At 43.1% G+C, this 17,879-nt stretch overlaps 1 protein-coding gene across 3 annotated transcripts in view; it reads right to left on the reverse strand.

Annotated features, from left to right (window-relative positions):
* Positions 1-214: 214 nt before the first annotated feature.
* Positions 215-17,879, reverse strand: part of LOC121560795 (cell surface glycoprotein MUC18) — a 61,377-nt gene continuing 43,712 nt past the window's right edge. Inside the window, exons 2-17 of one of the 3 annotated variants that reach the window (XM_041873695.2) lie at positions 12,742-12,869; positions 12,078-12,309; positions 11,859-11,929; positions 11,524-11,611; positions 10,804-10,983; positions 10,310-10,437; positions 9,930-10,065; positions 9,372-9,487; positions 6,002-6,143; positions 5,756-5,886; positions 5,224-5,362; positions 4,951-4,986; positions 3,725-3,814; positions 2,591-2,717; positions 2,038-2,143; positions 215-1,798 (exon numbers count right to left, since the gene is read on the reverse strand). In XM_041873695.2, coding sequence (XP_041729629.1) covers positions 1,769-1,798; positions 2,038-2,143; positions 2,591-2,717; positions 3,725-3,814; positions 4,951-4,986; positions 5,224-5,362; positions 5,756-5,886; positions 6,002-6,143; positions 9,372-9,487; positions 9,930-10,065; positions 10,310-10,437; positions 10,804-10,983; positions 11,524-11,611; positions 11,859-11,929; positions 12,078-12,309; positions 12,742-12,869 — 1,880 coding nt within the window. In that variant the 3' untranslated portion in view covers positions 215-1,768. Of the gene's footprint in view, positions 1,804-2,037; positions 2,144-2,590; positions 2,718-3,724; positions 3,815-4,950; positions 4,987-5,223; positions 5,363-5,755; positions 5,887-6,001; positions 6,144-9,371; positions 9,488-9,929; positions 10,066-10,309; positions 10,438-10,803; positions 10,984-11,523; positions 11,612-11,858; positions 11,930-12,077; positions 12,310-12,741; positions 12,870-17,879 lie in introns of all 3 variants that reach the window. The other 2 variants (XM_041873696.2, XM_041873698.2) reach the window with 2 other exon arrangements.

Here is a 17,879-nt window from a genome sequence, read left to right on the forward strand (position 1 = left end):
ATGTTTAGGACCTCATATTGAAGCTTATAGAGACCCCAACCGATGTATAGAACAATCTTACAATTATCTACTTTGGTTTAGATCCAAGCATCATGAAACCTCTAACAAATTAATTTGACTTGGTGAAAATCTGTTTTTTGGACCAAACTTGCTTACCACTTTTTCCATGTGGTTTCTTCCTTCACAGACTTGAAATGATGACCTCTTCCTAAATATTTGGTCAAAATATTCATTTTGTGAATGGTTTCCTAGAAACAAGGGTGGCTCAACTTACACCCCACTCTCCCCTAGGTCAAAGAGCTATTTTACCTTCATAAAAAACTAGCTAACATTTCACTCGCATTACACACGCAAACACCCCTTCACCCAACTTAAACCAGAGATTCACAGACAAAACCAACAAAATATGACAAAAAATCATAAACACAACAAAATCAGTGCACTGGACATTCTCACAAATAACGATAAAACAAGTGTGAAAGAAAGTAAGCTATACCGCTAGCTGTAGAATAAGAGGCTGAATGTATAAGGCAGACAGACGTTTACGAACAGAAACTGGAAACATATCCGTGTGATTCTAACCTCTTATTTACAAACAGTACGAGAACTAAACAGCAGTTTATGGAAGAAGAAAAAGTAACCAATGACACTTTGGCTTCATCGGAGCTCTGCTATTGGCTTTTGTAGTACAAAAGAACCCAATCCTGAACTGATAGGAATGGGGACCCCTTATCCATGGATATTTCACCACGTATCCTTCCTTCCATGAAGTTATCACTGATTTGACCTGATTGGATAGGCCTTCACCTATTCCAAGTCATGTCAGCTCAGTGATTACTCCAATGAAGGAAAGAAGGAGGGATGTATTCAAACAGGGCCCATCTCGCATAAGATAACAGAGGATGAGACAAGGCCTTACATGTTCATTCACAAAGCCCAAAACAAAGGGAAAACAAGTCTAAGGTTAGTTTCAGTGTTAAGTAAAAGCTACTAAAAAAAATAATAATAACATATCAACGATTCACAACCGATACTGGAGTTCACCTTCAGAACATAGCTCTAAAGGTTGGATGTTGGTTTACATTGGTAGATTAAGCAGGCTGTATACATGTAGACATGGTAGGTAAGCCTGTCAACATGCACCCATGGTTTCAGTGTACAGACTTTAGCAAAGTAGGAAGTAAAGGCAGCCAATCACGTGCAGAACAACAGCAGGTGGACCTCTAGAGGAAAGCTGCAGAGCTTCTCTCCAGCAAAAAGCAACAAACCCAAAACAAACAAACTCCTAGCCATGTCTTTTTAAAAGGTTTTTCTCAGGTTATTTTAAATAAAGAAATAAAGAGCAGTGCCAGGCTGATCTTCAGTGATTGGTTGCCCGAGTTGTCATTTGGATTAAGGAACATATATAACAAACAGTCCTTCTTATTTTGTGCTCTAACTGGATTTTATGGGTGCATAGAATAACCACATTCATGAAAATTGCTAGGCTGATCCCAGATCTGTATGTGCTTAGGCCAGCTTCTCTGTCATGTTGTTTGTTATGCATATGAAAAACATGACAAAGTATGAAATAGCATGACTTAAGATAACATAGCCACTGCCATGCTAAAGAACTATGAATCTGGGAACAGGTTAGAGAACTGCAGCATATATCATATGAGTTGTCCTGGGAGTTGTAGGCTACAAGGCATCAAAGGATCCATCCCACCCTGAGAGAGTGAACTGGACTGGGAGCAGCTGCAGCAGTCGCCCCCTCACACAGCCACGCTCACTTCTGCACGTCCATATACTTATCACCCTTTACTCCAGAGGACAAACACACACACACACACACACAGAAGCGAAACAATGTGTAACTGTGCTAATGGATTGTATCATAGGACAGCTGGTAAGGAACATTCAACACCTTCAACACAACATCGCATTGTATTAACCACTAAAGTTCAGATACTAAAAGATACAATTTTAACTATCATTTTGATGAGTAGTTGTACAATTTATAAGGATGGTAAAAAAATAGCCAGTGTCCATAGTTACCTGGTCACTAGGGGGCTTCTTGTCTCCGTTGACACCTAAAAGCACGGCCTCCTCTGTGTTGTCACTCTTCATCTCCACCACGATGCTGCCCTTATTCGGTTTGGTACTAGAGGGACAGCTCAGAGTCACCGGCATGACCAATGTATTACCTTTTCACACTACTATGCCAAGACAACCCGAGCTGGCCTGTTTATGACTCCACCATAGTTGCGATACTAAAAAGGACAATAAACTATCCCAGTCAGCACAGTACGGTTCGGGTCAGCACGATAGTGTGAAAAGGGTATCTGATAGCAACGATAATGACACATCAGGTAAAATCAGGAAGAAAAAAACACATCAATGGCAATGAGCTATTTTAGAGGTACCTCTGAGGCATATCCAACAAATTATTTGATTCCAAATAAGGTTGCAAAATTACAAAAACTTTCCCAAAATCCACAGCTCTTCCAGCAATTCTGGTTGGAGGATTCCTGGAAAACCTGGGAATTTTGAGAATGCTTCTGGAATTTTGCAAACCTGAAATAAAGAAAAAAATGTGGAAAACGCTTACAGATCCTGCTTGCCCGAACGCCCACATGGGATCTTGCCCTTCATGTGCAGGAAGTACAGCACACTGCCAAGGATAGCCAGCAGGAGAATACAGATGATGATGACAGCGATGATCACACCGCTGCCCTCTGGTGGGACAAAGAAGAAGAGGCGGAACCACGGGTCATTTCCTGTCCGGTAATTGCTTTATGATAACATTGTCCTCTTAAGGAGTTTCTGATGATGCTTGTGCAGTGTGTGTGTGTGCATGCGTGCGTGGGGGGTCGCTTGCATCATTCAGAGACAGCATGCACAGGTGGTGGTGGTGATGAACAGGCGTGCAGTCTCTGACCAGGTTGTTCATCATGGAAGAAGTTCTTTATTGAGGACTAAAGATCAGTCAGAAGAAACACTTTCCAGAGTTGGGCTGCTTGGTTTCTCTGTCAGAGAATACCAACCAGAACTACAGAAAGAGGCAGCATGACAAAGGGAGAGAGAAAGAGTAAGGGAAGGTAAAGAGGTGGATGGGTGCACTTGGGGATGGACCTGTAGATAGATGCAGATGTAGATGGGTGGATCCATTTCCATCAAGGGAGAGAATGGGTGATACCACTCCATTCTCTCAGGAGGGGGTTTGTACTCAAAATGCACAAGATGTAAATTAAACTTTTCAGCCTGGTTTAACTTTGTTTTTTCTAATTATGTTTTTCGATGATTCATGAAGCATCATACAGAGAAAATATTAAAATGATACAATTGTAACTAACAATGTATGATGATCAAAAATAAAATAATTATAGATTTCATAATTTTCCACTTGATCATTTATAAGTATCTCTCCACATAGATAAAGTTGTGTAATACGGTACATTTTCATACAGTATTACAAAGTCACAAACAGAGAGATCCTATTAAATTATTAATTATTCCATATGTCACAGGTGTTGAGTAGTGAGTACAAAGCCCTCCCCTGCATAGAGAACGAGGGTGCTGTGGCGCGAAAGAGAGAGTGTGCAGGCTGTGGAGGGTGATGGTGGTGGTGGGGGGGATCAGTCTAGGCAGTGTGAACTAGATGGAGCGAGGGGTGGGCAGGGCAGCCTTCTAAGCGTGTTAGGTGGGTGTCAACATCAAGACCCAGGACCAGGAAGTCACAAACCTTTCTTGACTCTCTTCGGAGGAGTTACTGGGGTTACTGTTGTTACCGGCACTGGAGCTCCCACTGTTATTGGCGCTGATGGAGTTTTTACTAGACAAACCACACGGACACAGTTATCACGATAATACAGCAGCTCTATGGCAACCTAACACTGTTAACCATTGTGTAACAACCGCCTTGTCTACTTAGCATGGCCCTAATCACTTAGCTCCTCGTTACAAACACAGATAGGCAGGAGACAGGAACCAGGAAAGGCTCTACAGTCTGCACCCCCCAAAAAATACCATTATCATTTCCAGGAGCGGCAGCACTGGCCATTTAATCAAATTTTGTCTGCAAATAAAACAACAGCAAACAGGATTTTCCCTCAGAGGGATGAAGGCAAAGATTTCCTGGCATGACGTGAGCGGTCCGCTGAGGCAATGGGAGTCAGGAGACTGTGTTGAGTGCACTTTAACCATCAGCGCACAGCTACAGTTTCAGCCTCGCTCCTGATCTGTGTGCAAACAAGACAGCTGTAGGCTATCTTTATGCAATAGGGCGATATGCAGCCATTTAGTGAACATAGTCCGAAATAGGATGACAGCGTAGTAAGAGTTCTATGGCTGGTTTCCTGGACCCAAATTTAGCCTAATCCTGGACTAAAAAGCATGCTCAATGACAGCCCAGAATCTCCATTGAAATAGATTTTTAGTCCAGCTCAGGACTAGGCTTAATCTATCTGTGTCCGGGAAGCCGGCACATAAAGATGGATCAACACATGGAAAATACATTTCTCAACCATGACCGTCCTCATCAGTAGAAACCTTAATGCACCCATAAAGACCATTTCATTATAGATTTTAATTAAGATTTTGGTAATTTCTAAAAGCACCCGTCACATTTTTCATTTTCTTTAAAAAAAAATCTGCCTGACTCACACAGAAAGCTAAACTAGACAATAAACCGCTCAACCACAAAATTGGGAAAATCTGATTGAGCACAGGGTGTGCGCTTGATTGATAAATGAAGTTCCTTGTTGCAATACCATGGTCGTTTTTATTGCAGTCACGCTGCATAGGTAATCAGATCTCACAATGCTTGGCAAATGTTAAACATCCCATTGATGTGATATAATGATCTTCAGGAATGTGCAGCACAACTGCAGTGAAGACGATGTGGAACTCAACCAATGCCATAGCAGTGATGACAGTGAGTGTTATCTACTAAAAGAGTGGTACACTTGCCTGTAGTACTGGGAGCTGACGAGGTCGTTTGGACCACTGAAAACAGGCAAAGGGAGAGTGACACTCTCCTGTTAGCGCACTGACAGTTTGAGGAAAACTAGGAGCAGCTTTACTAAAGATGATTTGAAGCTCAGGTTCAAGTTTTCTGTCATTTAGTTTCTGTCGGTCGTTAGTATATTCTGCCTGTTAATTTTCTCTTAACAGTCAAACCGGACATGTTGACATAAAATATACAAGACATGACAAATAAGACAGTGGACAGACAGAACTTACTGGCTTTGATGCTGAAGGAGATGGAGTCTGTGCCATGGTTGTTGGAGGCGTTGCAGTAGGCTGTGATATCAGAGGTCACCTTGACGCTCACCACACTGAGAACCTCATCCTCTGTCTGTCTGTGGGACACCTTCAGGATCTAGCACAAACAGGGAAATAAAGCACAGGTAAGACCAGAAACCGAAACATTGACTGTGTCCCAAATGACATCATATTCCCTATAAAGCGCACTACTTTTGCCCAGAGCCCTATGGGCCCTGGTCAAAAGTAGTGCACTACAATGGGAAAAGGTGGTCATTTGGGACAAACAATAAACATTATTGACAAATGCAGATATGTCGGTTCAGAAAGGAATGTTGAACGTGAGTTGCTTTGTCTATTAACATTGTTACAGGAAATGACCCAGGTAGCCAGGATCGGAACAGATCTGTGCATAAATAGATCAAAAGAAGAAGTCTAAGCATTGTCTGTATGAACTGACCCAGAGAAGCCCTCTTTTCCTGCTGGTCTGTCTGTCTGTCTACCTGTCTACCTGTGATTGGTCAGAGGAGCTCCAGGTGATAACAGGGGTTGGGTATCCTCTAGCGTGGCAGCTCAGCTTCAGGGACTTCTCTGTGCTCTCCTCCAGGACTGTGTCTGCTGACTCCTTGATCTCTGGGGGTCCTGCACGGGAGAGGGGGAGGGTTAGTTGTGTGTGTGTGTATATGTGTGTGTTTGTGTGTGTGTGTGTGTGTGTGTGTGTGTGTGTGTGTGTGTGTGTGTGTGTGTGTGGGCTCACCCTGTACGAGGACATGTAAAGAGCCACTGGTCTCCAGTCCTTTCAGTGAAGGCACCTTCACCACACACACATACGTCCCCGCCATGTCAAACACAGCGTCCTTCAGGGTCAGTGTGTGGCCCTCTGCAACTTTTTCTCCTTTCTAGACACACACACACACACACACACACACACACACACACACACACACACACACACACGCGCGCACACAATAGAAATCAAGCACAGCCACACCTCTTAAAGAACATTTAGGAGATTTGAAAGACACAGGGAGATTCGAAAGACTAATACTCGAGACAGATATCAGGGGGTTGTGGGAGCTGTTTAGTTAGACATTATTGATCATAGTCTGCTGCTGAAAAACATATATGTTATGGCTTTCCTTCCTCTGCCATATCATGGATCGAGATTTACCTATCTAACAGAACACAGTGGGAGTTATTTAATGGAAGCCTCTAATGTAAACCAGGTAGAGTTTGGTATATGTCAAGGTAGCTGTCTTGGCACCTTACTTTATTCATTTTTTTACTAATGCCTACCACTAGTACGAGTATTTTTATTTATTTAACCTTTATTTAACCAGGTAAGCCAGTTGAGAACAAGTTCTCATTTACAACTGTGACCTGGCCAAGATAAAGCAAAGCAGTGCGATAAAAACAACAACACAGAGTTACATATGGGGTAAACAAAACATAAAGTCAAAAATACAACAGAAAATATATATACAGTGTGTGCGAATGTAGTAAGTTATGGAGGTAAGGCAATAAAAAAATAGGCCATAGTGCAAAAATATTTACAATTTCGTAATTAACACTGGAATGATAGATGTGCAAAAGATGATGTGCAAATAGAGATACTGGGGTGCAAATTAGCAAAATAAATAACAATATGGGGATGAGGTAGTTGGGTGGGCTAATTTCAGAATGGCTGTGTACAGGTGCAGTGATCGGTAAGCTGCTCTGACAACTGACGCTTGAAGTTAGTGAGGGAGATAAGAGTCTCCAGCTTCAGAGATTTTTGCAGTTCGTTCCAGTCATTGGCAGCAGAGAACTGGAAGGAATGGCGGCCAAAGGAGGTGTTGGCTTTGGGGATGACCAGTGAGATATACCTGCTGGAGCGCAGACTACGGGTGGGTGTTGCTATGCTGATTTTGTACGTTTGCCCACTGACAAAGACATGATCAGTCTATAATTTTAATGGTAGGTTTATTTGAACAGTGAGAGACAGAATAACAACAACAAAATCCTGAAAAACGCATGTCAAAAATGTTATAAATTGATTTGCATTTTAATGAGGGAAATAAGTATTTGCCCCTCTGCAAAACATGACTTAGTACTTGGTGGCAAAACCCTTGTTGGCAATCACAGAGGTCAGACGTTTCTTGTAGTTGGCCACCAGGTTTGCACACATCTCAGGAGGGATTTTGTCCCACTCCTCTTTGCAGATCTTCTCCAAGTCATTAAGGTTTCGAGGCTGATGTTTGGCAACTCGAACCTTCAGCTCCCTCCACAGATTTCACAGAATCAGCAGGGGATCAAATACTTTTTTCCCTCACTGTATGTAGTGAGGGCCAGCCAACAAGAGCGTACAGGTCACAATGGTAGGTAGTATATGGGGCTTTGGTGACAAAACGGATGGCACTCTGATAGACTACATCCAATTTGCTGAGTAGAGTGTTGGAGGCTATTTTGTAAATGACATCGCCAAAGTCAAGGATCGGTAGGATAGTCAGTTTTACGAGGGCATGTTTGGCAGCATGAGTGAAGGAGGCTTTGTTGCGAAATAGGAAGCCGATTCTAGATCTAACTTTTGATTGGAGATGCTTAATGTGAGTCTGGAAGGAGAGTTTACAGTCTAACCAGACACCTAGGTATTTGTAGTTGTCCACATACTCTAGGTCAGACCCGCCGAGAGTAGTGATTCTAGTCGGGTGGGCGGGTGCAAGCAGCGTTCGGTTGAAGAGCATGCATTTAGTTTTACTACGGCTACGGAAGGAGTGTTGTATGGCGTTGAAGCTCGTTTGGAGGTTTGTTAACACAGTGTCCAATGAAGGGCCAGATGTATACAAAATGGTGTCGTCCGCATAGCGGTGGATCCGAGCGTCACCAGCAGCAAGAGCGACATCATTGATATACACAGAGAATAGAGTCGGCCCGAGAATTGAACCCTGTGGCACCCCCATAGAGACGGCCAGAGGTCCAGACAACAGGCCCTCCGATTTGACACATTGAACTCTATCTGAGAAGTAGTTGGTGAACCAGGCGAGGCAGTCATTAGAGTAAAGCCTATGTGTCTATGTACGCTGATGACTCAACATTATACACATCAGCTACCACAGCAAGCGAAATCACTGCAACACTGAACAAAGAGCTGCAGTCAGTTCTGGAATGGGTGGCAAGTAATAAGCTAGTCCTAAATATAACAAAAACTAAAAGAGTTGTATTTGGGACCAAACATTAGCTAAACACTAAACCTATTCTAAATCTTGTAATGAATAATGGGGCAATTGAGCAAGTTGAGGAAACTAAACTGCTTGGTGTAACCCTAGATTGTAAACTGACATGGTCAAAACATATTGATGCAACGGTAGGTAAATGGGGAGAGGTCTGTCTATGATAAAGTGCTGCTTTGATTTCTTGACATCACAATCAACAAAATAGTCCTAAGGCCTTAGTTTTATCACAGCTGGACTACTGCCCAGTTATATGGTCAAGTGCCACAAAGAAGAACAGTGGCAAATTGACTGCATCACTCCTTGTCTTTGTGAGAGGTATTGCCATGTTGAAAGCAGCTAATACACAGCTCAGACACCCATACATACCCCACAAGACATGCCACCAGGGGTCTCTTCACAGTCTCCAAGTCCAGAACAGACTCTGGGAAACGTGCAGTACTATATATAGCCATGACTACATGGAACTGTCTTCCACATCAAGTAACTCAAGCGAGCAGTAAAATCAGATAAAAAAACGGATAAAACAACACCTCATGGCACAACACAGAATGTGAAGAGACACACACACACAAACACACACACATACACACACACTCTAAAACACACTCTACACACACACAAATTGTAATGTTGAGGTATTGTGGATTTTATATTGTACATTTGTATTAAGAGAGTAATAATATATATTGTATGATGTACTGTTTTATTTAAGATGTAGGCTGTTGTTGTGTTTTGTTGTGAGGTAATTGATTTAACCCTGTTTGGACCCCAGGAAGAGTATGGGGATCCTAATAAATACTAAATACTACATATCAGCATAGCTAGATTGCCTCTAAAAATGAAATATACAGTAACATAATGTAATATAACTGTGTAGGAGTATAGCGTTTGGCTCAGTGGCCTACTGTAATTTACCTTGAACCATTCAGTGTGTGTGGGCAGGGAGGACAGGGCGTTGCAGGTGGCAATCAGCTCCTCTCCCTTGGCCATGACATGGGTGTCTTTGGGAATCAACACAGCCGGGTCGAGATCTATAGACACACAACATCCACTGTTAAGAACACTGCTACACTACTCTATATACAGTAGGCCAATGTTAGTAACCAGATCGAAGGGGCAATGGTATACATTGTTCCCATTCAGTTTCACAGTCGCGACCCACAGTTTGAGAACCAGTGCACTACATTACACTACATTTCACTACTAATGCAATAATTAGGCCAGGAGTCAGTGAATAACTCTAGGCCCTTGTAATAGATCATAACGAGGGTCCAACTCCTGATGCTACTAATATGAAAAATGTATGCACTCACTAAAACTGTAAAGTCACTCTGGATAAGAGCGTCTGCTAAATGACTAAAATGTAAAATGTAAAATGTAAATAATTACTAATAAGTGGTGGTGGGGGGATAAGTCCCAGAAATGTCTACCGGGCAGTACAGGACAGTTGTACCAGAGGAACGTCTCACTCACAGTCGACAAAGAGCTCTGTGTGTGCTAGGGTTTCTTCATATGTGTCCAGGTCCAGTGCGCCACACGTGATGTTGCCGTTGCTTAGCCGCGTCACGTCTTTCAGGACCAATACGTTCAGCTCAGATTTCAGCTCCTCCTACAGAGAGGGAGTGGCATTTATACCACACATCAACAGTGATGTGTATGAACACAGACATGCACGTACACACACATACACACAGTGACACACACACAATCCACATCCACAGGTATAGGCACATCCAATCACTTACAGTAAATACATGCATAAATGTATATAGTTTTGTTTATGGTTGGAGACACAGAAAGCATTTTATTTTGTATTTTTACATGGGACTAGGAGATAGGCATGGGTTTCTTACCATATTGTGCATGAATGTAAAGGGTGGTTGAGGATTCCCGTCGGCACGGCAATGAATCTCAACTGTGTCCCCTTCTTTGACACGCCCCTTCGGTGACTCCACCCACACATCAAGAGAAGTGGTTGGATCTGAAGAGATTTTACATTTATTTAATTGAACCTTTATTTATCCAGGCAAGTCAGCGAGATGTAAGACCTAATTCGTGTTAACAAAGATGACCTGAAAAGTGGCAAGTGTGGCCATATAAAGTACAGTACGGGACAAGAGAGACTTCACAACTTGACAGAAACACGTGGCGACAGCACAAACAATCAGAAAATAAAAACGTTGCACTGTAGCATAGTTGCTTGTATTTATGATTCATACTTCTCGTTGAGACTGAACAAGATTTGAGACGGCACTGTACTTGTGTAAGTCTGTGACTGTGCATGTGTATAGTTTTCTACTGTCTCCATATGAGGGGGACACATTAAGAGGGTGCACAGTAGACTCACAGTGGACAGTGATGTTGATCTTGTTGGTCTCTGTCATCTTGGTTCCACCAGGGACAAGGTAGCTGACTTCGCAGTAGAAGAACGAATCCTTGTCTTCCTTGACCACATTCAGGTGAAGGTCACTCTGGACAGTGTACAGACCACTGGACTCCTTAGTGACCAGGGTCACCACACTGACCACTTTGAGACAAGCAGCACATATGGAAAACAGAGAACTTGAGTTACTGTAGAAGTGTAGCTGCTTGCACATGTTGATGTATCCCCAGTGGCCAGGTTGGGGAGAGAATACATGGGGTAGTTTACTATCACTTCCTTTCATTTTCTATTTTTAAATACCGTTTTTAAAAATTAATATTTCAGCTCAAATCCACATCTCAGGCACATGAAACAGACATCTATTTTTCCAACAGGCATGATCCGTGTCATATTAATCACTGATCTTTGTTCTTCAAGGTCACTGTCAAATTCTTGACCGACATCAATCTCCTTTTCGTCTTTGATAGCAGATAAAATATGTTCTTCCTTGTGAGATCTGAGGCATGTTTACAACATTCTAAATGTGTTTATAATGTGTTTGTTATTGTCAATTTGCCCACACAAAAAGCAGGAAGAGCATGAAGCAGATGTGGAATTGCTAGCTGTTATTATCAACTCTGTTTCACATAGCGTAGATACTAATGTGTCCATGGACACTGTGGTCCAAACCTTGGTGTTACTCACCGCCTGGCGTGTTCTGCAGTGAGATCTGGTCACGGTACCAAGTGATGTTGGGCCTGGGGTAGCCGTTCTTAGCCTCACAGCTCCCTATCTGTGGAGAAAGATGACGTTACACGGTCAGTGTAAACCCTTTTCTCCTGAAAACCATGTACTCTATATAAAACGCTTCATTTTAAATGTTTTTTACAATAAAACCGACATACTTTGCATTTCGCTAAAGGTCAGCGTTACAAGCCCTCAAAAGTTACAAGCCCTTACCTTATCCCTATGCTATCCCCTGAAGTCCTCACTGACCGTAGCTATCGCTAACAATGTGTTGTTTGTTTGTTTGTTTTTACCTTAGATGGGTTCTTATTGCTGACAGAGATCCCAGAGTGCACCCCCTCGATGATTGGACGATCAGGTGACTCTAGAGTGGAACAATGGATGACACCACATTGGGAGCAATAGCTAGAATACTGCAGCTTTATAAGCATGCCACATGCTTTTTATTCCAGGACTAAGCTAAATCTGGGTCCAGGAAACTGGCCCTAGAAATGGGTGCATCACACTCTTACCGAACACCTTGAGCATGGTGCGTCCCTCCTCGTTACCCGCTGACAGCCCGTTGACCTGGCAGATGAACTCTAGCTCATCCTCCAGCGCCACGTCCCTGATGGTCAGCACCACCTCGCTGCTCTTCCCATTCCCAATCACACTGATCTTGTCTGTGAACTGCCCGCCCCGGTCGACTACCTGTATGGTGCTGTCTCCGTAGTAGATCCTCAAGCGGACATTGGTCTTTGTGATCTACGATCCAAGCCGAAGGTCATTGTCAAAGTCAATTGGAAAACAGGGCAGAGGGACGAATCCCTGAGATCCATGGGCGTAAAGTAAATCTTTGTGCCCATGTAAATCTCCCATTTACATCAATGTTAGCTGACGCATAAATGCACAATGGATCTCAAGTTAGGACTCAGCCCAGAGAGCATGAGTTCATTTGTGAAACAGGGATCTGAGATGTAAGGGATGTGTTAGCCTGGTTGTCAGATCTGTTGGTCTTTAGCCAACTGCTAACAGAGTTAGCTAAAGCACTAACAGTGTGTGTGTGTGTGTGTGTGTGTGTGTGTGTGTGTGTGTGTGTGTGTGTGTGTGTGTGTGTGTGTGTGTGCGTGTGCGTGCATGTGCATGTGTGTGTGCGCGTGTGTCCATGCGCATGCATTTGTGTGTGGGACTACTCACCATGTACCACTGGATAATGACGTCGTCGGGGCTGTCTGAGACCGTGAACATGCAGGTGATCTGGGCCGTGTCCCTCAGGAACACCTCCACTCTGTCCTCCATGTTCACCTCCACCTTGGCCCAGGTTGCTGTAGAGACACAGAGAGACAAGGCACATGTATGAGATCATTTACATTGCAGGCAGACTGTGTAGAATCAGTCACGTTTAAAGACACTTTTCACAATGACGTGAAAGTTTGTAGCTTTGATTATACTTTAGTAATCATTTCTGTACCAACATTAAAGATGGAATCCGCAGTAGGGGGAAACAGCGCCAATGGCCGCCCCACCACCGTCTTCTATCAATGATGTCAGAGGGGGAAAAACAGTGTTGGTTGTTTGCAGTAACTTCTTTGTTGTTGTAATATCACAAATGGATGAGGCTGTTTCACCATTAAGGATTCCAGCTTTAAAGCATGCATGCACACACACACACACAGACACGCATGCACACGCACACACACAACTGCTTGGCCTGACATGGTGGGAGCTGAAAAGCTCAGAATTGTCAAAGAAAAAAGAGGCTATGACAGGAATTCTGAGAGCCCACCCGTGTCCATATTAATGTGCTGCATTCCAGTGTGTCACTGTTTAGGAAGGAAGAAAGACTCAATTTACAGACAGCATAGTGAGCCAGTGTTCGGCTCTCTCACAGAGGAATGAGAGGTTTTTCCCTCCAAGCGTGTCACAGCGTGAGGCATCGTAGGAGGACACACAGGCCAGAAGGGCCATTACAGTGAGGGAAAAAAGTATTTGATCCTCTGCTGATTTTGTACGTTTGCCCACTGACAAAGAAATGATTAGTCTATAATTTTAATGGTAGGTTTATTTGAACAGTGAGAGACAGAATAATAACAACAAAATCCAGAAAAACGCATGTAAAAAATGTTATAAATTGATTTGCATTTTAATGAGGGAAATAAGTATTTGACCCCTCTGCAAAACATGACTTAGTACTTGGTGGCAAAACCCTTGTTGGCAATCACAGAGGTCAGATGTTTCTTGTAGTTGGCCACCAGGTTTGCACACATCTCAGGAGGGAGTTTGTCCCACTCCTCTTTGCAGATCTTCTCCAAGTCATTAAGGTTTCAAGGCAACTCGAATCTTCAGCTCCCTCCACAGATTTTCTATGGGATTAAGGTCTGGAGACTGGCTAGGCCACTCCAGGACCTTAATGTGCTTGTTCTTGAGCCACTTCTTTGTTGCCTTGGCTGTGTGTTTAGGGTCATTGTCATGCTGGAATACCCATCCACGACCCATTTTCAATGCCCTGGCTGAGGGAAGGAGGTTCTCACCCAAGATTTGACGGTACATGGCCCCGTCCATCGTCCCTTTGATGTGGTGAAGTTGTCCTGTCCCCTTAGCAGAAAAACACCCCCAAAGCATAATGTTTCCACCTCCATGTTTGACGGTGGGGATGGTGTTCTTGGGGTCATAGGCAGCATTCCTCCTCCTCCAAACACGGCGAGTTGAGTTGATGCCAGAGAGCTCGATTTTGGTCTCATCTGACCACAACACTTTCACCCAGTTCTCCTCTGAATCATTCAGATGTTCATTGGCAAACTTCAGACGGGCCTGTATATGTGCTTTCTTGAGTAGGGGGACCTTGCGGGCGCTGCAGGATTTCAGTCCTTCACGGCGTAGTGTGTTACCAATTGTTTTCTTGGTGACTATGGTCCCAGCTGCCTTGAGATCATTGACAAGATCCTCCCGTGTAGTTCTGGGCTGATTCCTCACCATTCTCATGATCATTGCTACTCCACGAGGTGAGATCTTGCATGGAGCCCCAGGCTGAGGGAGATTGACAGTTATTTTGTGTTTCTTCCATTTGCGAATAATCGCACCAACTGTTGTCACCTTCTCACCAAGCTGCTTGGCGATGGTCTTGTAGCCCATTCCAGCCTTGTGTAGGTCTACAATCTTGTCCCTGACATCCTTGGAGAGCTCTTTGGTCTTGGCCATGATGGAGAGTTTGGAATCTGATTGATTGATTGCTTCTGTGGACAGGTGTCTTTTATACAGGTAACAAACTGAGATTAGGAGCACTCCCTTTAAGAGTGTGCTCCTAATCTCAGCTTGTTACGTGTATAAAAGACACCTGGGAGCCAGAAATCTTTCTGATTGAGAGGGGGTCAAATACTTATTTCCCTCATTAAAATGCAAATCAATTTATAACATTTTTGACATGCATTTTTCTGGATTTTGTTGTTGTTATTCTGTCTCTCACTGTTCAAATAAACCTACCATTAAAATTATAGACTGATCATTTCTTTGTCAGCGGGCAAACGAACAAAATCAGCAGAGGATCAAATACTTTTTTCCCTCACTGTATGCACTTTACACACAATATGAAAGCATACTCCTTCCTATAGCCTCTACGTTGGCAATGACCCCTTGCTGTGCCTATAGACTTTTCTGCCCAGATCCAGCGTTAATTAGCCAGTTTCAGTAGCATGCTGTGAGTTAAGAGTTAAGAAAGAAATGTGGCAACTCAATCACGTGTGGTTTGTTAATGTGGACAGCGTGCGTGTGCCTTATTGGATGCACTGTATGTATGAGAGTCTTCATTTTCACTTTAATAGGTGAGACAGTTCACATTAACACTCACTGAGCACTTTTGACCTCAACACCACAGTGACAGCCAGGTTATTATATCTCCATCCTGCACCCACAGTAAACCCACATTACACACACACACACACACTTCTCTGGGCCCACCAGAGGCTAATGGAGGAAGAAGGATGTTGTCTTATTACAGTGATTCAATTAGGCATCCCCAAAAAAACATTTCCTGTGCATTAGCAACGTAACAACAGGCCAATGCTGACTCACTCTGAACAGGCTCTCAGAGTGACGAGGGGTCAGGTAGTCAGTCATCATGCTCCGATTCTGAAGCTATCCTCTCTACATAGACGGATGTCCAGCTTTGTTTTGTAGCAGCATGTGTTGCATGTGTCACTTTTGTCCTGTGTCATGAGAACCTTGTCTAATTGCAGATTGATGCTTTCATTCTCAACCGAAGACGTTTGAAAATGGTTGTCATGCAATCTGTTGATGGTTTAAGCCAAAGTTTTCCACATAGTTGTATTTACAGTTACTGACAAAAACCTCAAAGACACTGCCTGTACCATAAAATATATGATGGTCGGGAGGCCAGAATGTGCAGGTTTTTAAATGTGCTTACCTAGTAGACTAGACTGGACACATTAAGAATGTCTTAAAAAAGGTTTCATTAATGTTTTCAAAGTAAAAACGTGGTTTCAAACACAGCATTGTTAGCTGCAGTCAGACTGTGGCTGGAGACCGTTGCCAGCATACCTATGAATCAACCACCTTGAACATCAGAATTGAGTCTAATTAACACAAATGAGTCTGAGACATGTCTGGAGTGGGCTGACAACAACTCTGACTATTTCTAGGTGTTGACATGCTCTCTGACAGAAGACAAGAGATTAAAAGGTGTGTCATTACAGCACACTAACAAGGAAGTCACTGTTGATAGTTCAAGTGAGGACCAGAAGTGTTCCAGCTGTCCATGCTCAATCATGTGAGATCCGTGGGCTTGCCAACAAAGCTTGGCGTACTTACACCAGATAACACAAACAAGCATTTTCAGGTTAACTCTTCATTATTGTTACTCCTTTCAAAGACATGTAAAGGCAGAGCCCTCTTTTTCAGGCCATATTATATCAAACATTTTGACCTTGACGTATTTGAAGACATAACTCCTGCCTGCAAACACCTTGTGCTGAGCGATTAACTGAATTGTAGGTTAATTTTCGGTTTTTAAACAACTAATTGATGACATAGGTTCAATTATTTGAATTCCATTTGGTTCGGGTTTTTTCTGTGAGCTCAATGCGCACATCGTACAGTTTCTCTAGAGATAAATCAGATCCAACCTGAACTGTGCGATATAGTAGGGAGTTGTGGTTTCCAACAGGCCAATATTCTACATAGTTTAGTGCATAAAACGTGGTAATTAACTACAATGACCATAATCTATTGCGCATCACTTGTCCGGTATGTGTTTATTTTACACCTGCTACAGAAGAGAGAAAAATGCGCGATCGTGAGGTGATACAGAGATCAGCGGTTGCTTCGCGAGATATCTCTACCTGAAAATACATTATCTAAATGATTGATAGATGGTACTCAGCAGTCATAAAAGTATGCCTTATTTACTTTGAAGAACTACGAAAGAGTGATTTTGTCAGACAGCATAGGCAGCAGCTCTATAGAGATGAGATGATGACTTAGAATGAAATAATAGTTATCAAATAAAACAAATATACACAACTGAAATATTTTATTAAAGTAAAGTAATGTGAATAAATGACAGTTAATAAGTAATAAGCAGTAATGGGCAGTCACTACCATCATGGGACTTTTATTAATTGTTTTATTTTGTGTTGTTATAGCATGCAACCCACATAATGCATAGTGGATTTAATGTTTACACCGTAACAATGTTTCTTGCTCTCTCGCTCTCTCTCTGGCCCAGCTGAACCCAATCAGCCACCATCTGCTCTATGCACACACACACAAACACACACACGTAAGCACCCACACATACGCACAAACAACACACACGCACGCACGCTCGTGCGCACTCACTGGTCATGTCCGAATACCCATACTAGCGTACTACATACTACATACAAACTGCATACTAATTTCGGCGTTTGATCTAGTAGAATTCACTCGTCTTTTCCAAATCACGTGTTTGACAACAGCTGATTATTGATGCGCAGTACCAAAATGAACTAATGGCGGGAGTCAACGCAATCACGCATTAGATGATGCATTCGGAGTACTATTTTCGAGATTTCACATACTATAAAGCGTTCTTTTTTTTCTTTCCCTACCCTGCAGCGCAGAAAAACAGAAGACAGACAGACAGGTAGATGAGATAGGCACTGGCTTTTCAAAGCCTGGAATGTGTTTGGATGGAAAGACACTTGGCACACTGTGCCCTACCTGCCTCCCTCCCTCCCTCTGTCTGTCTGTCTAGCCAGCCTGGCTGTAGGCCAAGCCAGCAGCTGCTGGTGAGAAGGGAAGCAGGTGTGGGGCGCTAACACACACACCACCTCTTATCT

The sequence above is a fragment of the Coregonus clupeaformis genome, chromosome 5, assembly GCF_020615455.1.
Source record: "Coregonus clupeaformis isolate EN_2021a chromosome 5, ASM2061545v1, whole genome shotgun sequence".
Taxonomy (NCBI): Eukaryota; Metazoa; Chordata; class Actinopteri; order Salmoniformes; family Salmonidae; genus Coregonus; species Coregonus clupeaformis.